Source organism: Chrysemys picta, chromosome 5, assembly GCF_011386835.1.
Source record: "Chrysemys picta bellii isolate R12L10 chromosome 5, ASM1138683v2, whole genome shotgun sequence".
NCBI lineage: Eukaryota > Metazoa > Chordata > Testudines > Emydidae > Chrysemys > Chrysemys picta.
The window spans coordinates 9841459-9862884 of NC_088795.1; the positions used below are offsets into that span (position 1 = coordinate 9841459).

Below are 21426 nucleotides of genomic sequence, written 5' to 3' on the forward strand. Positions count from 1 at the left end.
CGTCACCTGGGTATCACCCGATACCTATCCTCATCCACGTCCCTCTCCTCTGCCTTCCCTACTGTCACCTGGGTATCACCCGATACCTATCCTCATCCACGTCCCTCTCCTCTGCCTTCCCTACTGTCACCTGGGTATCACCCGATACCTATCCTCATCCACGTCCCGCTCCTCTGCCTTCTCTTCCGTCACCTGGGTATCACCCGATACCTATCCTCATCCACGTCCCTCTCCTCTGCCTTCTCTTCCGTCACCTGGGTATCACCCGATACCTATCCTCATCCACTTCGCTCTCCTCTGCCTTCTCTACCGTCACCTGGGTATCACCCGATACCTATCCTCATCCACGTCCCTCTCCTCTGCCTTCTCTTCCGTCACCTGGGTATCACCCGATACTTATCCTCATCCACTTCGCTCTCCTCTGCCTTCTCTTCCGTCACCTGGGTATCACCCGATACCTATCCTCATCCACGTCCCTCTCCTCTGCCTTCTCTACTGTCACCTGGGTATCACCCGATACCTATCCTCATCCACGTCCCTCTCCTCTGCCTTCTCTTCCGTCACCTGGGTATCACACGATACTTATCCTCATCCACGTCCCTCTCCTCTGCCTTCTCTTCCGTCACCTGGGTATCAACCGATACCTGTCCTCATCCATGTCCCTCTCCTCTGCCTTCTCTTCCGTCACCTGGGTATCACCCGATACCTATCCTCATCCACGTCCCTCTCCTCTGCCTTCTCTTCCGTCACCTGGGTATCAACCGATACCTGTCCTCATCCATGTCCCTCTCCTCTGCCTTCTCTTCCGTCACCTGGGTATCACCCGATACCTATCCTCATCCACGTCCCGCTCCTCTGCCTTCTCCACCGTCACCTGGGTATCACCCGATACTTATCCTCATCCACTTCGCTTTCCTCTGCCTTCTCTTCCGTCACCTGGGTATCACCCGATACCTATCCTCATCCACGTCCCTCTCCTCTGCCTTCTCTTCCGTCACCTGGGTATCACCCGATACTTATCCTCATCCACTTCACTCTCCTCTGCCTTCTCTTCCGTCACCTGGGTATCAACCGATACCTATCCTCATCCACGTCCCGCTCCTCTGCCTTCCCTACTGTCACCTGGGTATCACCCAATACCTATCCTCATCCATGTCCCGCTCCTCTGCCTTCTCTTCCGTCACCTGGGTATCACCCGATACCTATCCTCATCCACGTCCCTCTCCTCTGCCTTCTCTTCCGTCACCTGGGTATCACCCGATACTTATCCTCATCCACTTCGCTCTCCTCTGCCTTCTCTACCGTCACCTGGGTATCACCCGATACCTATCCTCATCCACGTCCCTCTCCTCTGCCTTCTCTTCCGTCACCTGGGTATCACCCGATACCTATCCTCATCCACTTCGCTCTCCTCTGCCTTCTCTTCCGTCACCTGGGTATCACCCGATACCTATCCTCATCCACGTCCCGCTCCTCTGCCTTCTCTTCCGTCCCCTGGGTATCACCCGATACCTATCCTCATCCACTTCACTCTCCTCTGCCTTCTCTTCCGTCACCTGGGTATCACCCGATACCTATCCTCATCCACTTCGCTCTCCTCTGCCTTCTCTTCCGTCACCTGGATATCACCCGATACCTATCCTCATCCACGTCCCGCTCCTCTGCCTTCTCCACCGTCACCTGGGTATCACCCGATACCTATCCTCATCCACGTCCCTCTCCTCTGCCTTCTCTTCCATCACCTGGGTATCACCCGATACTTATCCTCATCCACATCCCGCTCCTCTGCCTTCTCTTCCGTCACCTGGGTATCACCCGATACCTATCCTCATCCACGTCCCTCTCCTCTGCCTTCTCTTCCGTCACCTGGGTATCACCCGATACTTATCCTCATCCACTTCGCTCTCCTCTGCCTTCTCTTCCGTCACCTGGGTATCAACCGATACCTATCCTCATCCACGTCCAGCTCCTCTGCCTTCTCTTCCGTCCCCTGGGTATCACCCGATACCTATCCTCATCCACTTCACTCTCCTCTGCCTTCTCTTCCGTCACCTGGGTATCACCCGATACCTATCCTCATCCACTTCGCTCTCCTCTGCCTTCTCTTCCGTCACCTGGATATCACCCGATACCTATCCTCATCCACGTCCCGCTCCTCTGCCTTCTCCACCGTCACCTGGGTATCACCCGATACCTATCCTCATCCACGTCCCTCTCCTCTGCCTTCTCTTCCATCACCTGGGTATCACCCGATACTTATCCTCATCCACATCCCGCTCCTCTGCCTTCTCTTCCGTCACCTGGGTATCACCCGATACCTATCCTCATCCACTTCGCTCTCCTCTGCCTTCTCTTCCATCACCTGGGTATCAACCGATACCTATCCTCATCCATGTCCCTCTCCTCTGCCTTCTCTTCCGTCACCTGGGTATCACCCGATACTTATCCTCATCCACTTCGCTCTCCTCTGCCTTCTCTTCCGTCACCTGGGTATCAACCGATACCTATCCTCATCCACGTCCCGCTCCTCTGCCTTCTCCACCGTCACCTGGGTATCACCCGATACTTATCCTCATCCACTTCGCTCTCCTCTGCCTTCTCTTCCATCACCTGGGTATCACCCGATACCTATCCTCATCCACGTCCCTCTCCTCTGCCTTCTCTTCCGTCACCTGGGTATCACCCGATACCTATCCTCATCCACGTCCCTCTCCTCTGCCTTCCCTACTGTCACCTGGGTATCACCCGATACCTATCCTCATCCACGTCCCTCTCCTCTGCCTTCCCTACTGTCACCTGGGTATCACCCGATACCTATCCTCATCCACGTCCCTCTCCTCTGCCTTCTCTTCCGTCACCTGGGTATCACCCGATACTTATCCTCATCCACTTCGCTCTCCTCTGCCTTCTCTTCCGTCACCTGGGTATCACCCGATACCTATCCTCATCCACGTCCCGCTCCTCTGCCTTCTCCACCGTCACCTGGGTATCACCCGATACTTATCCTCATCCACTTCGCTCTCCTCTGCCTTCTCTTCCGTCACCTGGGTATCACCCGATACTTATCCTCATCCACTTCGCTCTCCTCTGCCTTCTCTTCCGTCACCTGGGTATCACCCGATACCTATCCTCATCCACTTCGCTCTCCTCTGCCTTCTCTTCCATCACCTGGATATCAACCGATACCTATCCTCATCCACGTCCCGCTCCTCTGCCTTCTCTTCCGTCACCTGGGTATCAACCGATACCTATCCTCATCCACGTCCCTCTCCTCTGCCTTCTCTTCCGTCACCTGGGTATCACCCGATACTTATCCTCATCCACTTCGCTCTCCTCTGCCTTCTCTTCCGTCACCTGGGTATCACCCGATACCTATCCTCATCCACGTCCCTCTCCTCTGCCTTCCCTACTGTCACCTGGGTATCACCCGATACCTATCCTCATCCACGTCCCTCTCCTCTGCCTTCTCTTCCGTCACCTGGGTATCACCCGATACTTATCCTCATCCACTTCGCTCTCCTCTGCCTTCTCTTCCGTCACCTGGGTATCACCCGATACCTATCCTCATCCACGTCCCGCTCCTCTGCCTTCTCCACCGTCACCTGGGTATCACCCGATACTTATCCTCATCCACTTCGCTCTCCTCTGCCTTCTCTTCCATCACCTGGATATCACCCGATACCTATCCTCATCCACGTCCCGCTCCTCTGCCTTCTCTTCCGTCACCTGGGTATCAACCGATACCTATCCTCATCCACGTCCCGCTCCTCTGCCTTCTCTTCCGTCACCTGGGTATCAACCGATACTTATCCTCATCCACGTCCCTCTCCTCTGCCTTCTCTTCCATCACCTGGGTATCACCCGATACTTATCCTCATCCACGTCCCGCTCCTCTGCCTTCTCTTCCGTCACCTGGGTATCAACCGATACCTATCCTCATCCATGTCCCTCTCCTCTGCCTTCTCTTCCGTCACCTGGGTATCACCCGATACCTATCCTCATCCACGTCCCGCTCCTCTGCCTTCTCCACCGTCACCTGGGTATCACCCGATACTTATCCTCATCCATGTCCCTCTCCTCTGCCTTCTCTTCCGTCACCTGGGTATCACCCGATACCTATCCTCATCCACGTCCCTCTCCTCTGCCTTCTCTTCCGTCACCTGGGTATCACCCGATACTTATCCTCATCCACTTCACTCTCCTCTGCCTTCTCTTCCATCACCTGGGTATCAACCGATACCTATCCTCATCCATGTCCCTCTCCTCTGCCTTCTCTACCGTCACCTGGGTACCACCCGATACTTATCCTTATCAACGTCCCTCTCCTCTGCCTCCTCCACAGTCACCTGGGTACCACCCGATACCTATCCTCCTCCACGTCCCGCTCCTCTGCCTTCTCCACAGTCACCTGGGTATCACCCGATACCTATCCTCATCCACGTCCCTCTCCTCTGCCTTCCCTACTGTCACCTGGGTATCACCCGATACCTATCCTCATCCACATCTCTCTCCTCTGCCTTCTCTTTACCTTACTATATCTGGGTCCTGATCTAGCAATCAGTGGGGATCTTTCTACTGAATTAAATCGGCTTTGCATCACACTGCTTGTCTGTTGTGTTAATATCAGTGGCATTCTGCTTGTGGACTTGACACTCCTTTCTATCTATTCAGTGAATTCAGTTTGTTTGCAGTCAGCAATTACTGTACCTGGGCTAATTAATTTCCTTATATTAAGTTAAAAAAAAAGTATGTTATGATACAAAAACGAAAACCGTCCTGTCCACACACACGTCTTAACTTCCATGAGCATTAGCAGAGGGAAGGACAATGTTAAAGGAATAGACTGCTGTCGTTGTGCAGCTGCTGTGTTACTTTGTAGGGATGGGGAAATTATTTATGACTGACTTTAAACCATGATTCTCTGTTCTTCATTATAATGAAAGATTATTGGCATAATAAAGGTAGATGAATTTTGATCAGTGATCAAGTGGCCAGTTGTGGGCTCCAGTCACAGTATAAGTGTTCACTTCCGCTCTGAAGGATAAATCCTTAACTAGGCTTGGAAGGGTTTGATTTTAATGTTACGGATTTTGAGGGATAACATTGATGTTTATTTCCAAAGTATAGTCATTCAAAATGTACTGATTTAAAACACTGACGGCCAGATTTTCAGAAGTGCTCAGTGCCCAGCTGCTCCCACTGAAAACGTTTGATGGGTTACCCAATGAGAAGAATTGGAGCATTCATTTCTTACTGATTTCTAGCCAGATGCAGTGAACAGCAAAAAAGTGCACCTCTTCTCTACAAATGCAAGATATAAGATGTTTTCAGCATTCCCTCTTTGTTAATTTCAAATAGTGACACCGACTTCTTTTTCTTTTTGCCACTCTTGGGATGGAGGAACATCTAACTATTAAAAGCTAAAGTATAAAGCCTGCAATTAATTCCCATCACTTACATTAGGTTTCAAAACCAATCAGGGAGACAAAAGAATCAGCCAGTTTGTTCCAGCCAGTGCCAGAAGCGATTCAGTTGGTATGTTTTCACTGATCTGTGTCTCTCATCTGTACTGCTAAGCAGCTGTCTCTCTCTCTCTCTACTTCCCCTTCTAGCACCTGATAGTTGTCTAGGTTATTTATATCGGAAGTGGCACATACTGTACCTCATACTGGGCCGAATTCAGCTGTGACTTATACCTGTTGCCTTCAGTGGGGCCGCATGGATGTAACTGAAAGGAGAATTTGGCCACTTACATTTTGCCTTCCCGGGAAGGTGTAAAGGTCTATAAAAGGGGTAGGCAACCTATGGCATGCGTGCCGAAGGCGGCACGCGGGCTGATTTTCAGTGGCACTCACACTGCCCGGGTCCTGGCCACCGGTCCGGGGGGCTCTGCATTTTAATTTAATTTTAAATGAAGCTTCTTAAACATTTTAAAAACCTTATTTACTTTACATACAACAATAGTTTAGTTCTATATTATAGACTTATAGAAAGAGACCTTCTAAAAACATTAAAATGTATTCCTGGCACGCGAAACCTTAAATCAGAGTGAATAAATGAAGACTCGGCACACCACTTCTGAAAGGTTGCCGACCCCTGGTCTATAAGGAACCTAATGTATGTCTGTACAGCTTCATTTTTAGCATGTTTTACAGTATTCCATATAATCTAGGTCTGTGCAGATCACGCAAAGTCACGTCCACTCTCCACTGGGGAAGGCAGCATGATGGGAGGTGCCTGCAAATCACACAAACGTATGTCCTAAGGTAGGAGTATGACTTTTTTGCGGCGGCGGGGGGGGGGGGGGGAGCAGACAGGGATCTGCCGGCTGCACAGTGGCCCGGCCCATGCTCCCTATACTGAGGGCTGGGAGTGAAGGGGCATAGGAAACACTGTAGGAGCTCAACCCTACCAAAGGTCCCTTTAGGACTAGTAAAGGGACTCCTCATGTGAGCAGATCAGCTGGCATCAGGACTGCTTTGAGCCACTAGAGTGTCACAAAGCAGGCTTTGCACTGCAGAGAATTGGGGCTCAGGTCAAAATTTTCAAACTTGGGTTTATAAAGTTAGGTGACAAAGGCCAAGACTTTCAAAACTAGGGGCCTAAAATTCGAGCGTCTGTGAGGATTCAGGAGCCTTAAATACCTGGCATCATTTTCACACGGGATGAGCATGAGCAGCACCCATAAAAAAAATAAAAATCAATGGGAGCTGCTGGGTACTCGGCACTTATTGGTATGCTTCCACATGGATTTAGGTGTCTTGGCTTTATGAATAATGTGAAAAGTTTGGCCTTAGTTTTTTCCCCTTCTTTGTGGGTTTTTTTTAAATGTATTTTGAGTGAAGTTAGGGCCCTAAAAGGAACTGGATGGATAGCCTCACAAAGTGAATCCACAGCATCGTCCACAGCGTGCCTCAGCCCTGCCTCTAAGGGGTGCTTATTTATTCCATAACCTCGTTGGTCAGACTAGCAATTAGTGCCAACTGTGCTATTCTGTCCTGTCTTCTCGGGCCAAGGCCAAACCACTGTCTCCTAATATCTCGGGATCGACATGGCTACAACAACACTGTGTACAGTAGTCCCGGTTAACGTTCTTACGTTGCTGATCAATTAGAGAACCTGGTCATTTAAAGTTGCGCAATGCTCCCTTCTAATGTCGTTTGGCAGCCGCCTGCTTTGTCCACTGCTTGCAGAAAGAGCAGCCCATTGGAGGGAGGTGGTGGGGACTTGGAACCAGGGTGGATTGGCAGCCCCCTATCAGCTCCCCGCTTCCCTAAGTTCCCTGTGCGGCAGCTGCCCAGCAGGCTATCAATTGCCAGCAGTTCAGCTGTCCCTCCCCCGACTGCCATGTGCTGCTCCTGCCCTGTGCCTTGGAGCTGCTCCCAGGAGCCTCCTGCTTGCTGGGAGGGGAGGTGAGAGGGCAGGGGAAGAGGGGTGCTAATGTCAGGGTGTCCCCCTCCCCCCTGCTCCTGCCCCCCACTTACCCCATTGCCATAGAGCGGGGTGGGGGGGGGACATGACAAGGCTCAGGACGAAGGGAGCTTGCTGGCAGCAGCTGCTGTCTCAACTTGCTGATCTACTTAAAGAGGCAATGTACTTAGAGTTGGGTCAGCGTACTTAAAGGGGCAATGAGCGTGTCTCTCTCACACTCACAGGTTGTGTGTCTCTGTCTTCCATGCTGTCTCCCCTCCCTCCATTTGTGCTGCCTTGTAGAGTGTGAGGTTACATTAACAACCATGTGTTGTTGAGTGCTCAGCCGAGTGCTAGTTCATCATTTAGCAGTAAGGCATTCCCTGGGAAATATCCCACCCTCTGACTTCACCACCTCAACCAAGCCTCACAATCATCATTGCTGTGTACAGTATTAAATTGTGTGTGTGTGTGTGTGTGTGTGTGTGTGTGTGTGTGTGTATATATATATTAGTCTTTTGTCTGGTGAAAAAAATTTCCCTGGAACCTAAAACGCCCCCCCTTTACATTTATTCTTATGGGGAAATTGGATTCGCTTAACATCGTTTCGCTTAAAGTCGCATTTTTCAGGGACATAACTACAACATTAAGTGAAGAGTTACTGTAGTTATAAGCAACCTATTGACCTGATAGACTCTATAACAATGGATTAACGATTTATTGAAATATCTAATAATCATTAAACCATCCATAATAAGTAGTTTATAATTGCATCTGTTCTAGATGGAGATGTTTTTGGAACAAGTTGATAAATTAAATAGTGATAAGTCACCAGGACTAGATGGTATTCATCCAAGAGTTCTGAAGGAACTCAAATTCTGTACCAGATGACTGGAGGATAGCTAATGTGCCATCAATTTAAAAAAAACAACAACTCCAGAAGCAATCCTGGCAATTACAGGCCAGTAAGCCTAACTTCAGTACTGGGCAAATTGGTTGAAATATAGTAAAGAACAGAATTATCAGAGACATAGATGAACATGATTTGCAGGGGAAGAGTCAACTTGGCTTTTGTAAAGGGAAATCATGCCTCACCAATCTATTAGAATTCTCTGAGGGGGTCAACAAGCATGTGGACAAGAGTGATCCAGTGAATATAATGTACTTGGACTTTCAGAAAGTCTTTGACATGTGATTTTTCAGAATGGGGATGTATGTTCTACTTTTCTCCTCCAGGTCGTTGTCACTTGTATCCAAGTCGAAATACGCAGGCCGCCAGATACACTATTTGTGACACAACCCAATGAAGCATTCAGCAAAAATCCAGGTCAGATACTCATCTGCATGGCAATGAAGGAGGCTCCGATCAGGACAAGTGAGAACATCTATCTCCTAGATGCTGGTCTCCCTGCTTGTAAAGCGTCTAGCAAGTTTTGGGTGGTAGATAAATAAATAAAAATAATAATAGATGTCTTCTTATATGAAACCAATTTGTGACTCATGTTGTTCATGGTCAAAACCTCTGGCTCAGGGACAGATGAGAATACATTCTGCTTACTTTGGTGTGGCGCCAACAATCTTGCAGCTAGTTTCTTTTTTCCAGGCAGAAGCAAATAGCCAACTTTGCACTTGGCAAGGCCTGCAAGCTGGCACAGATGGGGAAATGGGTTGGCAATTGCCTTCCTTTTTGGTCCCCTTGCTGGAGCGGGGAGGGGATCAGGCTGTGAATTGCTTCCCCTTCTAATCCTGCTGATTGAGAAAGGATGGGAAGAAGGGAAAGAAATTAGGTCATGTATGCACCTTCTCTTCTGGTACCAGTTCTGTAAAGGAAGACGAAATTGGGCCATGATTCACATCCCTCTCCACACCAAGTGTCAGTAGAAGAATGAATCTATTCTCTAACTCCACCAGGGCGAGAGGCAGAAGCGGAGTCGACGGGGGAGCGGCGGCCATTGATCCCGCGCTGCGAGGACGCGAAGTAAGTCAATCTTAGTCGATCTAAGATACGTCGACTTCAGCGACGCTATTCTCGTAGCTGAAGTTGCGTATCTTAGATCGATCCCCCCCCCCAGTGTAGACCAGGCCTTAGGCACCTATCACTGCTATATCTCAGCACCAGAGTTAGGCCACAAGTTGCATCTTCCCTTCCTGCTGCCTTACTTGTTATCGGGTGAAAATGGGACTTAGGTTGCTTTCTCTTCCAGGAGAATTTGTATTATGAGCTACTGAGGCCTACCTGGAGCCCACAAAAGAATATGGGCTTGACTGGCTTCCAGCTGCATCTGTAGAAAAAGGCATAGTACCGAGAAGAGACAGGAAGCTTTGGAATATCTCCCAGGAGCTCACAGAAGCGGATGAGAGATTCCAGACATCTCTGTATTTTCTACTGTGTCTGGTGTATGAAGACACCATTATCTTTCTGCTGCAGAAATATCAAATACAATTACAAATTATTAAGTATAACTGCGGTATCTTCAGTACATTATCCACCAAAACTAATGTATTTCTGCAGATTTCTCTGTAAATACTATTTCCTTTCAAGTGTGTAATGATGAGACAAAATGTAGACACTTGGTGTATTCATCCCTTTTTTCAGCTTTGCAAAATTCCTACTTCCCAACTTGCTTGGTGCAAGGTGTTTTTGTTTTAAATGGACTAGTAAAATATCATCAGTCTTCCCAACATATCTGTCTCCACCACTCTGGTATAGGTGGGCAAACAAAATGTTGTGCCTGAGCTGGTGAATTTTTACACCAGCTTTGCAAAGCTGCCCTTGATCACGGCTGCAAGGTCACAGATGGTGCACCAGACTCCTAGGTAGTTTATTCCAGCTGCTCCCCAGCATCGCTAGTTTTGAACCAAGTACAAGTTGAGACACGGTGTTGAACAACAAATTGATTAGATACTAGGAGGAAGGTTTACTCATTCTCCCTATCGGAACCTCCTAATGTGCCATGCAAATGAGTACCTGACCTGGATTTTCAATAAGGGTTCAACCAGTTAGTGCTGCTTTTTTATATATTATGGCACAAACCCACAGGCTTTTGGTATATGACGTACAGTGAAAGGGTCTAGGCTGGCTTTAAGAAGCCATTAAGAATATGCTTAGGAATACCCTTATGTTTTGTAAGGACCACAAGAAACAAGATGGAATGAGGCAGAAGTTGGTAAGGTTACCTCATAACCTGGACAAAAGCTTGGTGCCCTCAGAATTTACTTGTCCTTTTTGTTCTAAAGGTTGATGCTGGATAGGGCACTTTGCGTTATGTGTTGTTCAGAATAGAGTTAGGCCTGAACTGCAAACCAGAGATTCTCTTCGGGACTCTCAGACACCCCAGAGTTCAGTTAAAGGATTTCACTTCTGCCTGTTGCAGGGATAATGCCAAAACATGACATTTTGGATCGGGGTTGCGCACGTTCCAGATCACCCAGCTCCCTACAAAGCACAGGGATACTCAGGTCTGGAGGGCTTGGATAAGTCCATCTGTCACTCTAAAGTAATACTATAAATGTGACCACTGTCAGGATTGTTAGAAGTGGAACTGCTTAAAATCGATTTACTTGCCAAGGCGTGGATCCCAAATGGAATCTCTTATTATTCTTTCCCAGAAAGAGCAGGGTATTGTTTTATGTTTACATTGTCTTTGTTTGGAGTACTAGAACTATGCTGTCAAGCTCGGTGGTTTGAGCGTTGGCCTGCTAAACCCAGGGTTGTGAGTTCAATCCTTGAGGGGGCCATGTAGGGATCTGGGGCAAAAATCTGTCTGGGGATTGGTCCTGCTTTGAGCAGGGGGTGGGACTAGATGACCTCCTGAGGTCCCTTCCAACCCCGATATTCTACGATCACTGTTTTACACTCAGATCAGGGTAGACAAGAAAAAGCAACCCAAAGATTATCTGCAGTACTTCTCAGTCCTATAAGTAATCAGATAACTTTATAAAACCTATTCTGAGAAGTCATCTTACTGTAATTGAGTATTTATGAACAATCTGATTCCATTTAACTAGTGAGTTACTGTAAGCAATTATAGTATCTTAACAGTCCTGGCCACGATGCATCTGTCAGTTAGAAAAACAAAGCGTTTCCATCATTTTATCCAATTCCCATCATTTACTAGATTCTGATTACACGCAGCTGATCAGGCAACTACTGTGTTTTCCCCTCTGCCGCTCCTGAAGTGTGAGAACTCCCTATCAAAATTCACAAAGCCAGCACCCTGTGCTCATCTAAAATCCCTCCTTAGAACCTACCTCTGCCTTAAACAGGGCTGGCCTTACCATGAGGCGAACTGAGGTGGCCGCCTAAGGTGCCAGACTGTGGGGGGGCGCCACTAGGACCCAGAGTGTAGACAATTGTGTCTGCTGCGGGTGCCTATGTATTCTTTCTGCTCGAGGTGCACAGAGATGGTGGAGTGCTGTGCTGGAGAAAGGAGGGCACAAGAGACAGAACAGGCAGGCAGGCGAAAAGGTGAGAGGGAATAACAGAAAGCAGCAGGAGCTGCGGGGAGAGAGAGGAGGAGGAGCCTCTTGTGTACTTCTCCAGCACCCGCAGGAGCCTGGACTGATTAACACCAGCTTCTCAGGGAGCTTCCTGTTTCCTGCTGCTTCCCTGAACCCACTTGAGGAGAACAGGCAGTCAACTGAAATAGTAGGAGCCAGTTAGGCCCTTAAGATGCTGATATCTTCCCTCACTCAGACTCTGCTCCCAGCCTGCTTATTTGTCCCCTTCAATTGAGTGTTGAGAGCCACTCTAGCTGGCACAGAACAGCAGTCATGAGTGAAAGAAGAAAACGCCCCTCTGGGGCAGCATTCAGAAAAAGAAAGAAAGCAAAAGAAGCTTTTCTATCTAAGCAGGAAGGAGCTCTCCTGAGATACACAGACACAAATAGCAACAGAGGGTCCTGTGGCACCTTTAAGACTAACAGAAATATTGGAGCATAAGCTTTCGTGGGTGAAACGAAAGCTTATGCTCCAATACTTCTGTTAGTCTTAAAGGTGCCACAGGACCCTCTGTTGCTTTATGCAGATTCAGACTAACACGGCTACCCCTCTGATAATAGACACAAATGTTCACGGTGAGCCTTCTGGCCCCAGTGAGGATGTGAGTGGTGAGGAGATGCCTGATCTTCCAGTTAGTCAGAGTGCAGGTGACCTGGCAGCTACTGCAGCATCCATATCTCCATCTCAAATGGGTGTAACCATGCCCATTCCTGAAGAAAAGTGTAGATCAGAGAAGAGTGTGGTGGAGGCGCAAGAAACAGCTGCTGCTGAGTTTAGTTCCTTAAGTCTAGATGATCCAGGACTGTGGACCCACTTGAGCAGTAGCCTGAGGGACTTCCTTGTACTGCATGGGCCACAGCAAGTGAAAAACTTCATGTTCCCCCAAAACAATGAAAATAGAAGTTTCCATCCAACACATTACTGGCGTGAAATCCCCAATGGTGACAAAGTGTAGAGGCCATGGCTCATATATTCAAAAATCCATAATGCTGCATACTATTTTTGTTGCAAACTCTTCCAGTCTAATATTCCAGCCACATTGGGTTCTACAGGAACAAAGGACTGGAAAAATCTGGCATGCCATGAGAAGGCAGCAAATCACCAGAGAGCATTCCATAGGTGGAAAGAGCTTGAGATGAGACTAAGGTTAAAGGCCACCATAGATGATCAGCATCAAGAGAAGATTGCATCAAAGTCTCTTCACTGGCAAAATGTTCTGAAAAGGCTCATTGCCATTGTGAGGATGCTTGCTACCCAAAACCTAGCACTGCGTAGCACTTCAGACCAGCCGTATGCACCAAACAATAGAAACTTCCTTAAAATTGTGGAGTTGATGGCTGAGTTTGATGCTGTACTCCAGGAGCATCTAAGAAGAGTCACCACCCAAGAAATGTACATACTCCACTGCCTTGAAAAAACAATTCAAAATGAGATCATACAGTTACTGGCAACAAAAGTCAAACAGAAGATTGTGGCAGATCTGAAGTCAGCAAGTCATTATTCTGTTATTCTGGACTGCACACCTGACATCAGCCATACGGAACAAATGACTTTAATGGTGCGTTTTGTAACAACAGCAGAACCTAGTGAAAATGTCCCTGCAATGGTGACTGTCAGAGAGTATTTTCAAGAATTTATTGACATTGATGATACTACAGGAGCTGGTATGTCAAATGTGCTTCTTAAAAAGCTGGAAGATACGGGAATTGTGATAGCTAACATGAGAGGTCAGGACTATGATAATGGTGCCAACATGAGAGGAAAGAACAGGGGAGTGCAGACATGGATCCGAGAGTTAAACCCTTGAGCTTTTTTTTGTCCCATGCAGTTCTCATTGATTGAACTTGGTGGTCACTGATGCAGCATCAGCTTCTAGTGAGGCTAAGGAATTTTTTTAATGTAATTCAAAGCATCTATGTATTTTTCTCTGCATCAACTCATCGATGGCAAATTTTGAAGCAACATCTGGGAACATCCTCTCTGACACTGAAACCACTGAGTGCCACATGATGGGAAAATCGAGTGGAGGCGATAAAGCCTATCAAACACCAAATTGAAAAGATAGATGATCCCATAGTTGCCATTATGGAGGATAATGCTATGACAGGAACTGTTCATGGGAGAACAGTGGCAGAGGGAAATGGAATCACCAGTAACATACATAACTTCAAATTTCTGTGTGGCTTAGTGTTGTGGCATGACATCCTGTTTGAAATAAATGTTGTAAGCAAGAGACTCCAAGGTGTTGACCTTGATATATCTGGAGCAATGGAACAACTGGACAAAGCAAAGTCACGCCTACAGTCTTACCGGTCAGACGAGGGATTTCAAAACGTTCTGAAGAGTGCACAGAAGTTGGCAGAGGAACTTCGCACTGAAGCTATTTTCCCACCCATTCAAGAGTCACCGAAGAAGATGACATTTTGATTACGAGGCACAGGATAATCCCATAAGAGACCCCAAACAACAATTCAAAGTGGAATTCTTTAACCAGGTGCTAGATTGTGCAATACAGTCAGTTGAAGAACGTTTCATGCAGCTCAAGGAACACAGCAGTATATTTGGGATGTTGTATGATATTCCAAAACTCCTCACTATACCTGAAGAAGACCTACACCAGCAATGCAGGGCACTAGAGACAGTGTTGACACATGATGACATGCGCGATATTGATGTGAGTGATTTAGGTGATGAACTGAAAGCCCTTTCAAGATACATTTCTGCAGGATCGACTCCAAAGGCTGTTCTGGAATATATGTGCACAAATAAGATGACCACCCTCTTTCCAAATGCTTTTGTTGCTCTGTGCATACTTCTAACACTTCCTGTAACAGTTGCCAGTGGAGATCGCAGCTTCTCCAAGCTGAAGTTAATAAAAACACATCTATGCTCCACAATGACACAGGAGAGGCTGGTCGGCCTTGCCACCATCTCAGTAGAGCATGAGCTGGCCCAGACTGTGGACCTTCAGGAAACAGTTCAAATCTTTGCAACCAAGAAGGCACAGAAAGCACTACTTTGATTATTCAAACAGATAAAAATGCCAGTGTTTACCATGCAGACAAGAAACGTTACATTTGCTGTTCAGGCATTTGAGAGTTAAGTGTTACTTAAAATTTTTGAACACGGCATTTTAAGTTGTTAGTTCTCCTTTACTGGGGTAGGTAGCAGAGCAGTACCATGAGAGGAGTAGAACAGGAAGAAAGCAAAATTGAGATCTTTCAAAGTTTTGGCCCAAGTGAGGGGGCATGGGGGTGTCATTTGAGCTCCCCGCCTCAGGTGCTAAAATGTTGTCGACCGGCCCTGGCCTTAAACCTGCAATTGACTCCTCCCCGCCGTCAGTTAGGCTTGCAGCTGCAACTGCGGAGACCACTGTGACTTCTAATTTATGCAAATCTCTCTCTCTCTCCTGTTACCTCATCCCCTTCCAGCACTATCGGTCGCATTGTTCACCTGCTGCATATGGTTGAAATCCCAGATGGTGAGTTTTCTGGGTCAGGGACTTTTTAATACACATTCTGGCACAATGTAGCCCTGATCACTGAATGGGATCTGTAGGCATCGCTGGAATATGAACAATAATAAATAATAATACAAAGCAGAACTTTTGCTACAAAGCTCATTGGCTGGGGGTGATCTGTCTGATTTTTAACCAGTGGAGTCTTCCACTTCTCCACATCACAGGTTACAAATGGCTCGTTCCTGAGGAAACACTTGGCATGAGCCAGCTCACATTTGGGTCTTACTCCATTCCTCCAAGGCAGCCCATACAAGAGCTGAGAGAAGGAAGGAGAGGCAGCTTGCAGTCATCTGTGACTGGGAGAAACCCTGGATCTAGCAAACATGGAGTCTGACCAAATGCTCTTGCAGTCAGCACTGATCTGGAAATTTCAACATATCTGTCTGGCCTGCACTCATCTGCATCAGATAGTCTACATACACTGTTACGGGAAACCAGGGTAATACAACGCCCAGGTGTGTATTATATCATCTCAGGGGTGGAGCAAGAGGAAAGCCTGCAATGCTGGAAGGTGCAGGTATTTACTCCTTTCTGTTCAGCTGTTTACCCTTGGATAGTTTAAGCCAACCCCCGCCTCCAAAGGAAGAGAGAATAAGGGAAGCTCGCCTGATTCATATGCAAAACAAAGGCCGTAAGTCTGCATGAAAGTTCCCTAACTTGGGCAGCTGCACCCAGAGGGAGCAAGATGAGGTAGGGAATTAATTCTTAAAGTGACAGTTTGTCACATTTACCGTACCAAAATTATAGTGCTGAAACTTTTAAAATAAATGGAAACATTCACGGTGTTTGGTGGGGGGAATGATGGTAAACTCACCAAAAAAAAAAAAAAAAACCACCAGAAAGGAGGTCAGGAAGGATGTTTTAGAGCCTGACACGTACACGGTAACACAGCTGGAATGTGTTTTCAGATGCTCCCACGGTGTCAAGTTTGTAAGGATAAGGGAAGACGCAAAGAGCCCCGGAAGCCAAGGAGCGCGCTTATTTGTGTTGCTGCCTGCTGTAGTTCAGCAGTACTGACTAGGGCTGTCCATTCCCACAGCTCCCAGCATTGCCCAAGGGGTGAAATTCATCCTCCTTGTGCAGAAAAGGCCAGCGCAAAGCATATGGCCCACTGAAGGCCCCCTTAAGCACTACTAAGAAGGCTTAAGGGCACACAGGCTTTATGCTAGCCCTAGGCACAGGGATGACTTTCACCCAGAGTTCCACTGGGAACAGATATATAAAGGAAACAACTCACATCTACAATGCAAAATAATGTGCATTATACAAAGAGAGGCAAAGCACAAAGAACAAACCAAGAGCAAAACAGAACCATGAGACACTTACCTGAGATGGTAGAAGATGCAAGATCTATTCGCAGCGGCCCAGAATATTTATTCAGTTTCTTCTGTAGGACACTATCGATTTTCCCCAGAAATGCTGCTGCGTTATCAGTGGCGGAGAAAAGGAACGTGAGCACAACCTGTGCCATCACTCCGCCCGTGTCAGGGCTGCAAACCAACAAGACAGAGGTAAGTGACTTATCTGCTTCGCTCTTCCTACACTTCCTGGTTTTTCATTCGATCCTACAGTGATTTCAGATTAATTTAAGGGATTATGTGGATTGCCATAGGTTGTGTAAAGAGAGAGGGAAGTGCTGAAAAATCTGAACAGGTGCCAGGACATTGTGACTGAAAGCTACACCCAGGGAGAAGCGACACTTCCTCTGAATGGGCAGTCAGGCCAACAGTCTCAACCCGGGGTGCCTAGAGCTGGGTCACTCTTGCTGTTCTGGGCACCCAAATAACCTGGTCACCTGCAGCTCCCCTTGATTTCAATGGGTGGCGGCTCAGCAATTCTGAAAACATCATCAGACAATTAGTGTAGCTGCCAGCAGCCTAGATATGGTATTGGGGGCCTAATTTTAGGCACCCAGCTTTGAAAGTTTGGGCCCCAGAAACTAACAGATAAAGGAATCTGCCTGCCCAGTTCAGCAAAGGGGAAACCTGGGGGAAAGGGGAGGAGCTGACTAAAACCATTCTGCCACTCCAGACTTGGATAGAGATAAAGCTGAATTCAGTGTCTCTGCATGGGAATCCTGGAGAGTCGTAGGACTGCAGAAACCACATCGTAATCACTGAAACTCTCCAACAAATCAGGGGTCCACTTTAGTTACAACTGAAAAGCTCCCCCAAAGGGGCTTTTAACAACATAACAGTATCATTAAGAAGAATGGGTGGATAACTGCTTCCACATACGGACATCTCTATAACTTGCAATGACTATTGCAGTGGTCTTTTTAAGACTGGGAAAAGGCAAGGGGAATGAGTTAATGCTAAAGAACCACAGGTTTAATCCAGCCAACATTAAGGCCTAGTCTTCACTTACCGGCTGGTCCGGCGGCACGCCATCGATGTTCTGGGATCGATTTATCGCGTCTGGTTAAGACGCGATAAATCGATCCCGGATCGATCCCGGAAGTGCTCACAGTCGGCGCCGGTACTCCAGCTCGCCGAGAGGAGTACGCGGCGTCGACGGGGGGAGACTTCCGGCCGCGTCTGGACCGCGGTAAGTCCGGACTAAGGTACTTCGAATTCAGCTACGTTATTAACATAGCTGAATTTGCGTACCTTAGTCCGAAGTCCGGACTAAGTGGGGACCAGGCCTTAGACATGTAAAGTCACTTTAATAACGTCAGTGTGCTGCCAGACTCATACTGTGGCTAGATTTTAGACCAAACAGGATAATTTTGAACGGATATGTACACGATCTTGGTAAGTGTGGAAAGTAGCTCATGGAGTGAGGTACTCAAAACTTATTCCCCAGGGTATAAACTCATCACTTCAGAGGATTAGGAAGAAACTCCTCCACATATGAACAATGGTGAAGGCTAAATTCACACCAAAGGATCCCATTGAAAGTAGGAAAGTTATACAAGGACTGAATTTGTTCATTCTCATTATTTATTTATCACTTTCTCGGCAGCATCAGTTACTAGCCATTGCCAGAGGCAGAGGATTGAACTATCTACCTCATAGATCTAATCCAGTATGCTCTTTGTGTAGATACTTTCCCATGACTGCTGACCAATTAAGAGAGGGTGTGTAAAGAGAATCTCTCCTTTCCACTCAGCCGCTTCTGCCTGCCCAATTCATTAAGTGATGACACAACCCCCAGTTGGTGACATCAGTTACTTCACATTGGATTCTGTGCATGAATGGTGATGTCATAAGCTATGTGTTTTACTATCACTGGGGACTCAGACTGCAAGGAGAAGCTGATTGGAAAAGAGAGAGCTTCTGATAATTCTGTGATATCTTCGCCATCACGGTGCCTAGCACAATGGGGTCCTGGTCCAAGACTAGGGCTCCGAGGTGCTACTTTAATATAAATCAATAATGGACAGAAAAGGGAAATACGTTTAATAAAAAAACGGATGCAAACGGCTTATACAGAATTCACCGAATCAGCCTCATGGTGACAATCCGCAGCAAGTAGAACACTTCTCAAAACCCAAATTGGGTTTTCCTGTTATCTGCTGGTGCTGGACAATGGAGAGACCCATTACTTCATACTGCAGTAGCCACTCAAAAGGCACCAGGCATTTTACAGTCACACGGTCCCTGCCCCAATCTAGACCCCGTAGCTACAAATGTCCTCTCCAGCAGGCTGTTTTGTTTAGCATCAGCCTCAGGGTTATCATCATCATCAAGTGATTATCTTCACTTATCACACGTGTCACATTGCATTTTCCCTCTTCCTGCCTCACCCCCACCCCCACTTCCTGTGCTGCACCGTACGGAAATGATGGTCAATTCCTGCAGGCACACCAAGAAAGGTACAATCAGCTCCGGCTCACGCCCCAGGAAATTAAAATTACATTAAAATATCCAGAGCCAAAGACCTTGAGACAGAAGATGTGTCACCTGTCTTGGTAAGTCATTTGCATTGCTATGATTTATAGTGCACCACAGAGAGGCATGTCACTTCCTGGCCAAATTACAAACAACTGCCCTGCCCCAAAGAACCTACAGGCTAAACAGCTAAACTAGTACTGGAGTTCAAAGCGCTGAAGCAGTCTCCTGGATCGAGGCCTGAGGCAGAATGGTAACAAAGACTGGAGATATAAGGAGGGATCCATCCACAGCAATACGATCATGAAGTAGCTTTGGTTCGTCTTGGGGGTTTAGTACATATGAGTGAGTGTAATATTGTTACTGTGCGGGCGCCTAGACTTTATGGTGCACTTTAAGGAGAGAACTGAACATGAAAAATAAAATTCTACATTCTAAGGAAGGAATAAAGGCTTGACTCTCTTCCTTTCAGTTTTGGACAGCTCAGTGGTGTGCCTGCAGTATGAACTAGTGCCTACTACAGACCCCAGCACAACAATGCACCTAGTTTTGGTGTGCAGAAGTTTCACCAATCTTCTCCGTCATCTACAGGCCACAACCAACCAATTCAAATGAGGGTTAGTGGTTAGCAGAGTATGTTCCTGCCTTGTTTAACTGAAGATCAAAAGACCATCGTGAACTGCGCTTTCAGGATCGACTTTCAGAGGTGTAAGCATTATCCCTCCAATTCCTCCAGCAACTCAGACCGTATGCTAGGAAACTCCAGGACATAGTGGTGGTGGACTATCAGCTAGACAGACAGACTGTTCTCCATACTGCCTAAGGCCACGGTCCTGCAGTGAGCTCCGTGTGGCCAGACCTCTGCACCAGCAAGGAGACCCACTGGAGCCCTCAGCAGGCAACAGCGATCACTGTAGGATTTGGGGGCCCCACGACGGGCTATAGTCTGCACTGGAACAGGATGTTGGGGTGGGGTGAACACTCAATTACATCTCCTGGATTTCCTGGCTGTAATCTTACATACCTCAGTCTGATAACACGTGACCTGATATATTTTTTTCTTAACATGGAACTCTGAAATGTCTTGTCTATCTGTTGAAAGAAAGGAAAAGGAGAAAAAAAAACGTTAAAAATACTCAGTGTAAACGGAGTGTGTGTGTTTACAAGGCACTCTGTTATAACAGTACCAGCGACAGGGCTGCTGCCTCCTCCTATAATAATTCACAAATTCATAGATTAAAAAACCAGAAGCAAGCATTCTGATCATCTAATCTGCCTTCCCATAAAACACAGGCCACAGGACTTCCCGGAACCAATTCCTGCTTGGACTAGAGCAGATCTTCTAGAAAAACATCCAACCTTGATTTAAAAATCCCCAGTGATTGCAATAGCGTCCCACTGCTCTCCCCTGGCTCTTAGGTACATGCAAGTCTCTCCTACATCAAACACAATCCTCGCAGGCCTTGCCTCCTAAGAACAGTTCGCCATACAGAGTGCCTTTACAAGGACTGAACTGTGCTTACCTGACCCTTAACATCAAAGTGTGGCAAGACACCTCCTTCGCTTCGCTGGGCTCAATGCTCCCCCTCGGGACAGGGGGCCTGGAATAAATCAGTCCCACTCCGGAGAGTTTTATTCCTTGCTCGGTTTTTATTTTCCAGTGTGTACCTGGGTAGGCCCAAGCTGTACTCTTCAGCCAAACAAAGAAACAAACTTGGAACACAACAAGGGAGTATCTTTCCCTGCTCCTTTTCTGGGGTGTCGTCCTATTACGCTGGCCTCTGGGTGCCAATCCTTAGTTCCGCTGTTTCCTCTAAAGGGAGGAGAGCAGCTTTCCCCCGCAGGAGAAGCCTCGTCTCCCTGCTGCAGGTTGTCCCTCACCTCTCCTCCTCTCTCACCACAAGACAGATGTTTTAAAGGTAACAGGCAACCCTTAGTTGGACTCAGGTGTCCCTAGCTGGCCTGAGGTAACCCCTTCTCAGCTCAGAGGGAAAAAGGCCTTCAGCATTCTAGGGCTAATAGACCTGCCTTCTATTACACACACAACAGCCTCTCCAGCTCCCACTGAAATCAGTGGCCAAAGTCCCATTGAGTTCAGTCAGACGCCCGCCCCACACACAATGTCTCTGCCTTCCACACCAACCTACTACCCCTTCATTTTTA

The 21426-nt window shown here is 47.4% G+C and overlaps 1 protein-coding gene across 1 annotated transcript in view; it reads right to left on the bottom strand.

Annotated features, from left to right (window-relative positions):
• LOC101946165 (transmembrane protease serine 11B-like protein) overlaps nucleotides 1–21426 on the bottom strand; it is a 67887-nt gene that overhangs the window by 15513 nt on the left and 30948 nt on the right. The window contains exons 6-7 of the mRNA XM_065597430.1: nucleotides 20288–20355; nucleotides 16757–16920 (exon numbers count right to left, since the gene is read on the bottom strand). Of these exons, the coding sequence (XP_065453502.1) occupies nucleotides 16757–16920; nucleotides 20288–20355 (232 nt within the window). The remainder of the gene's footprint in view (nucleotides 1–16756; nucleotides 16921–20287; nucleotides 20356–21426) is intronic.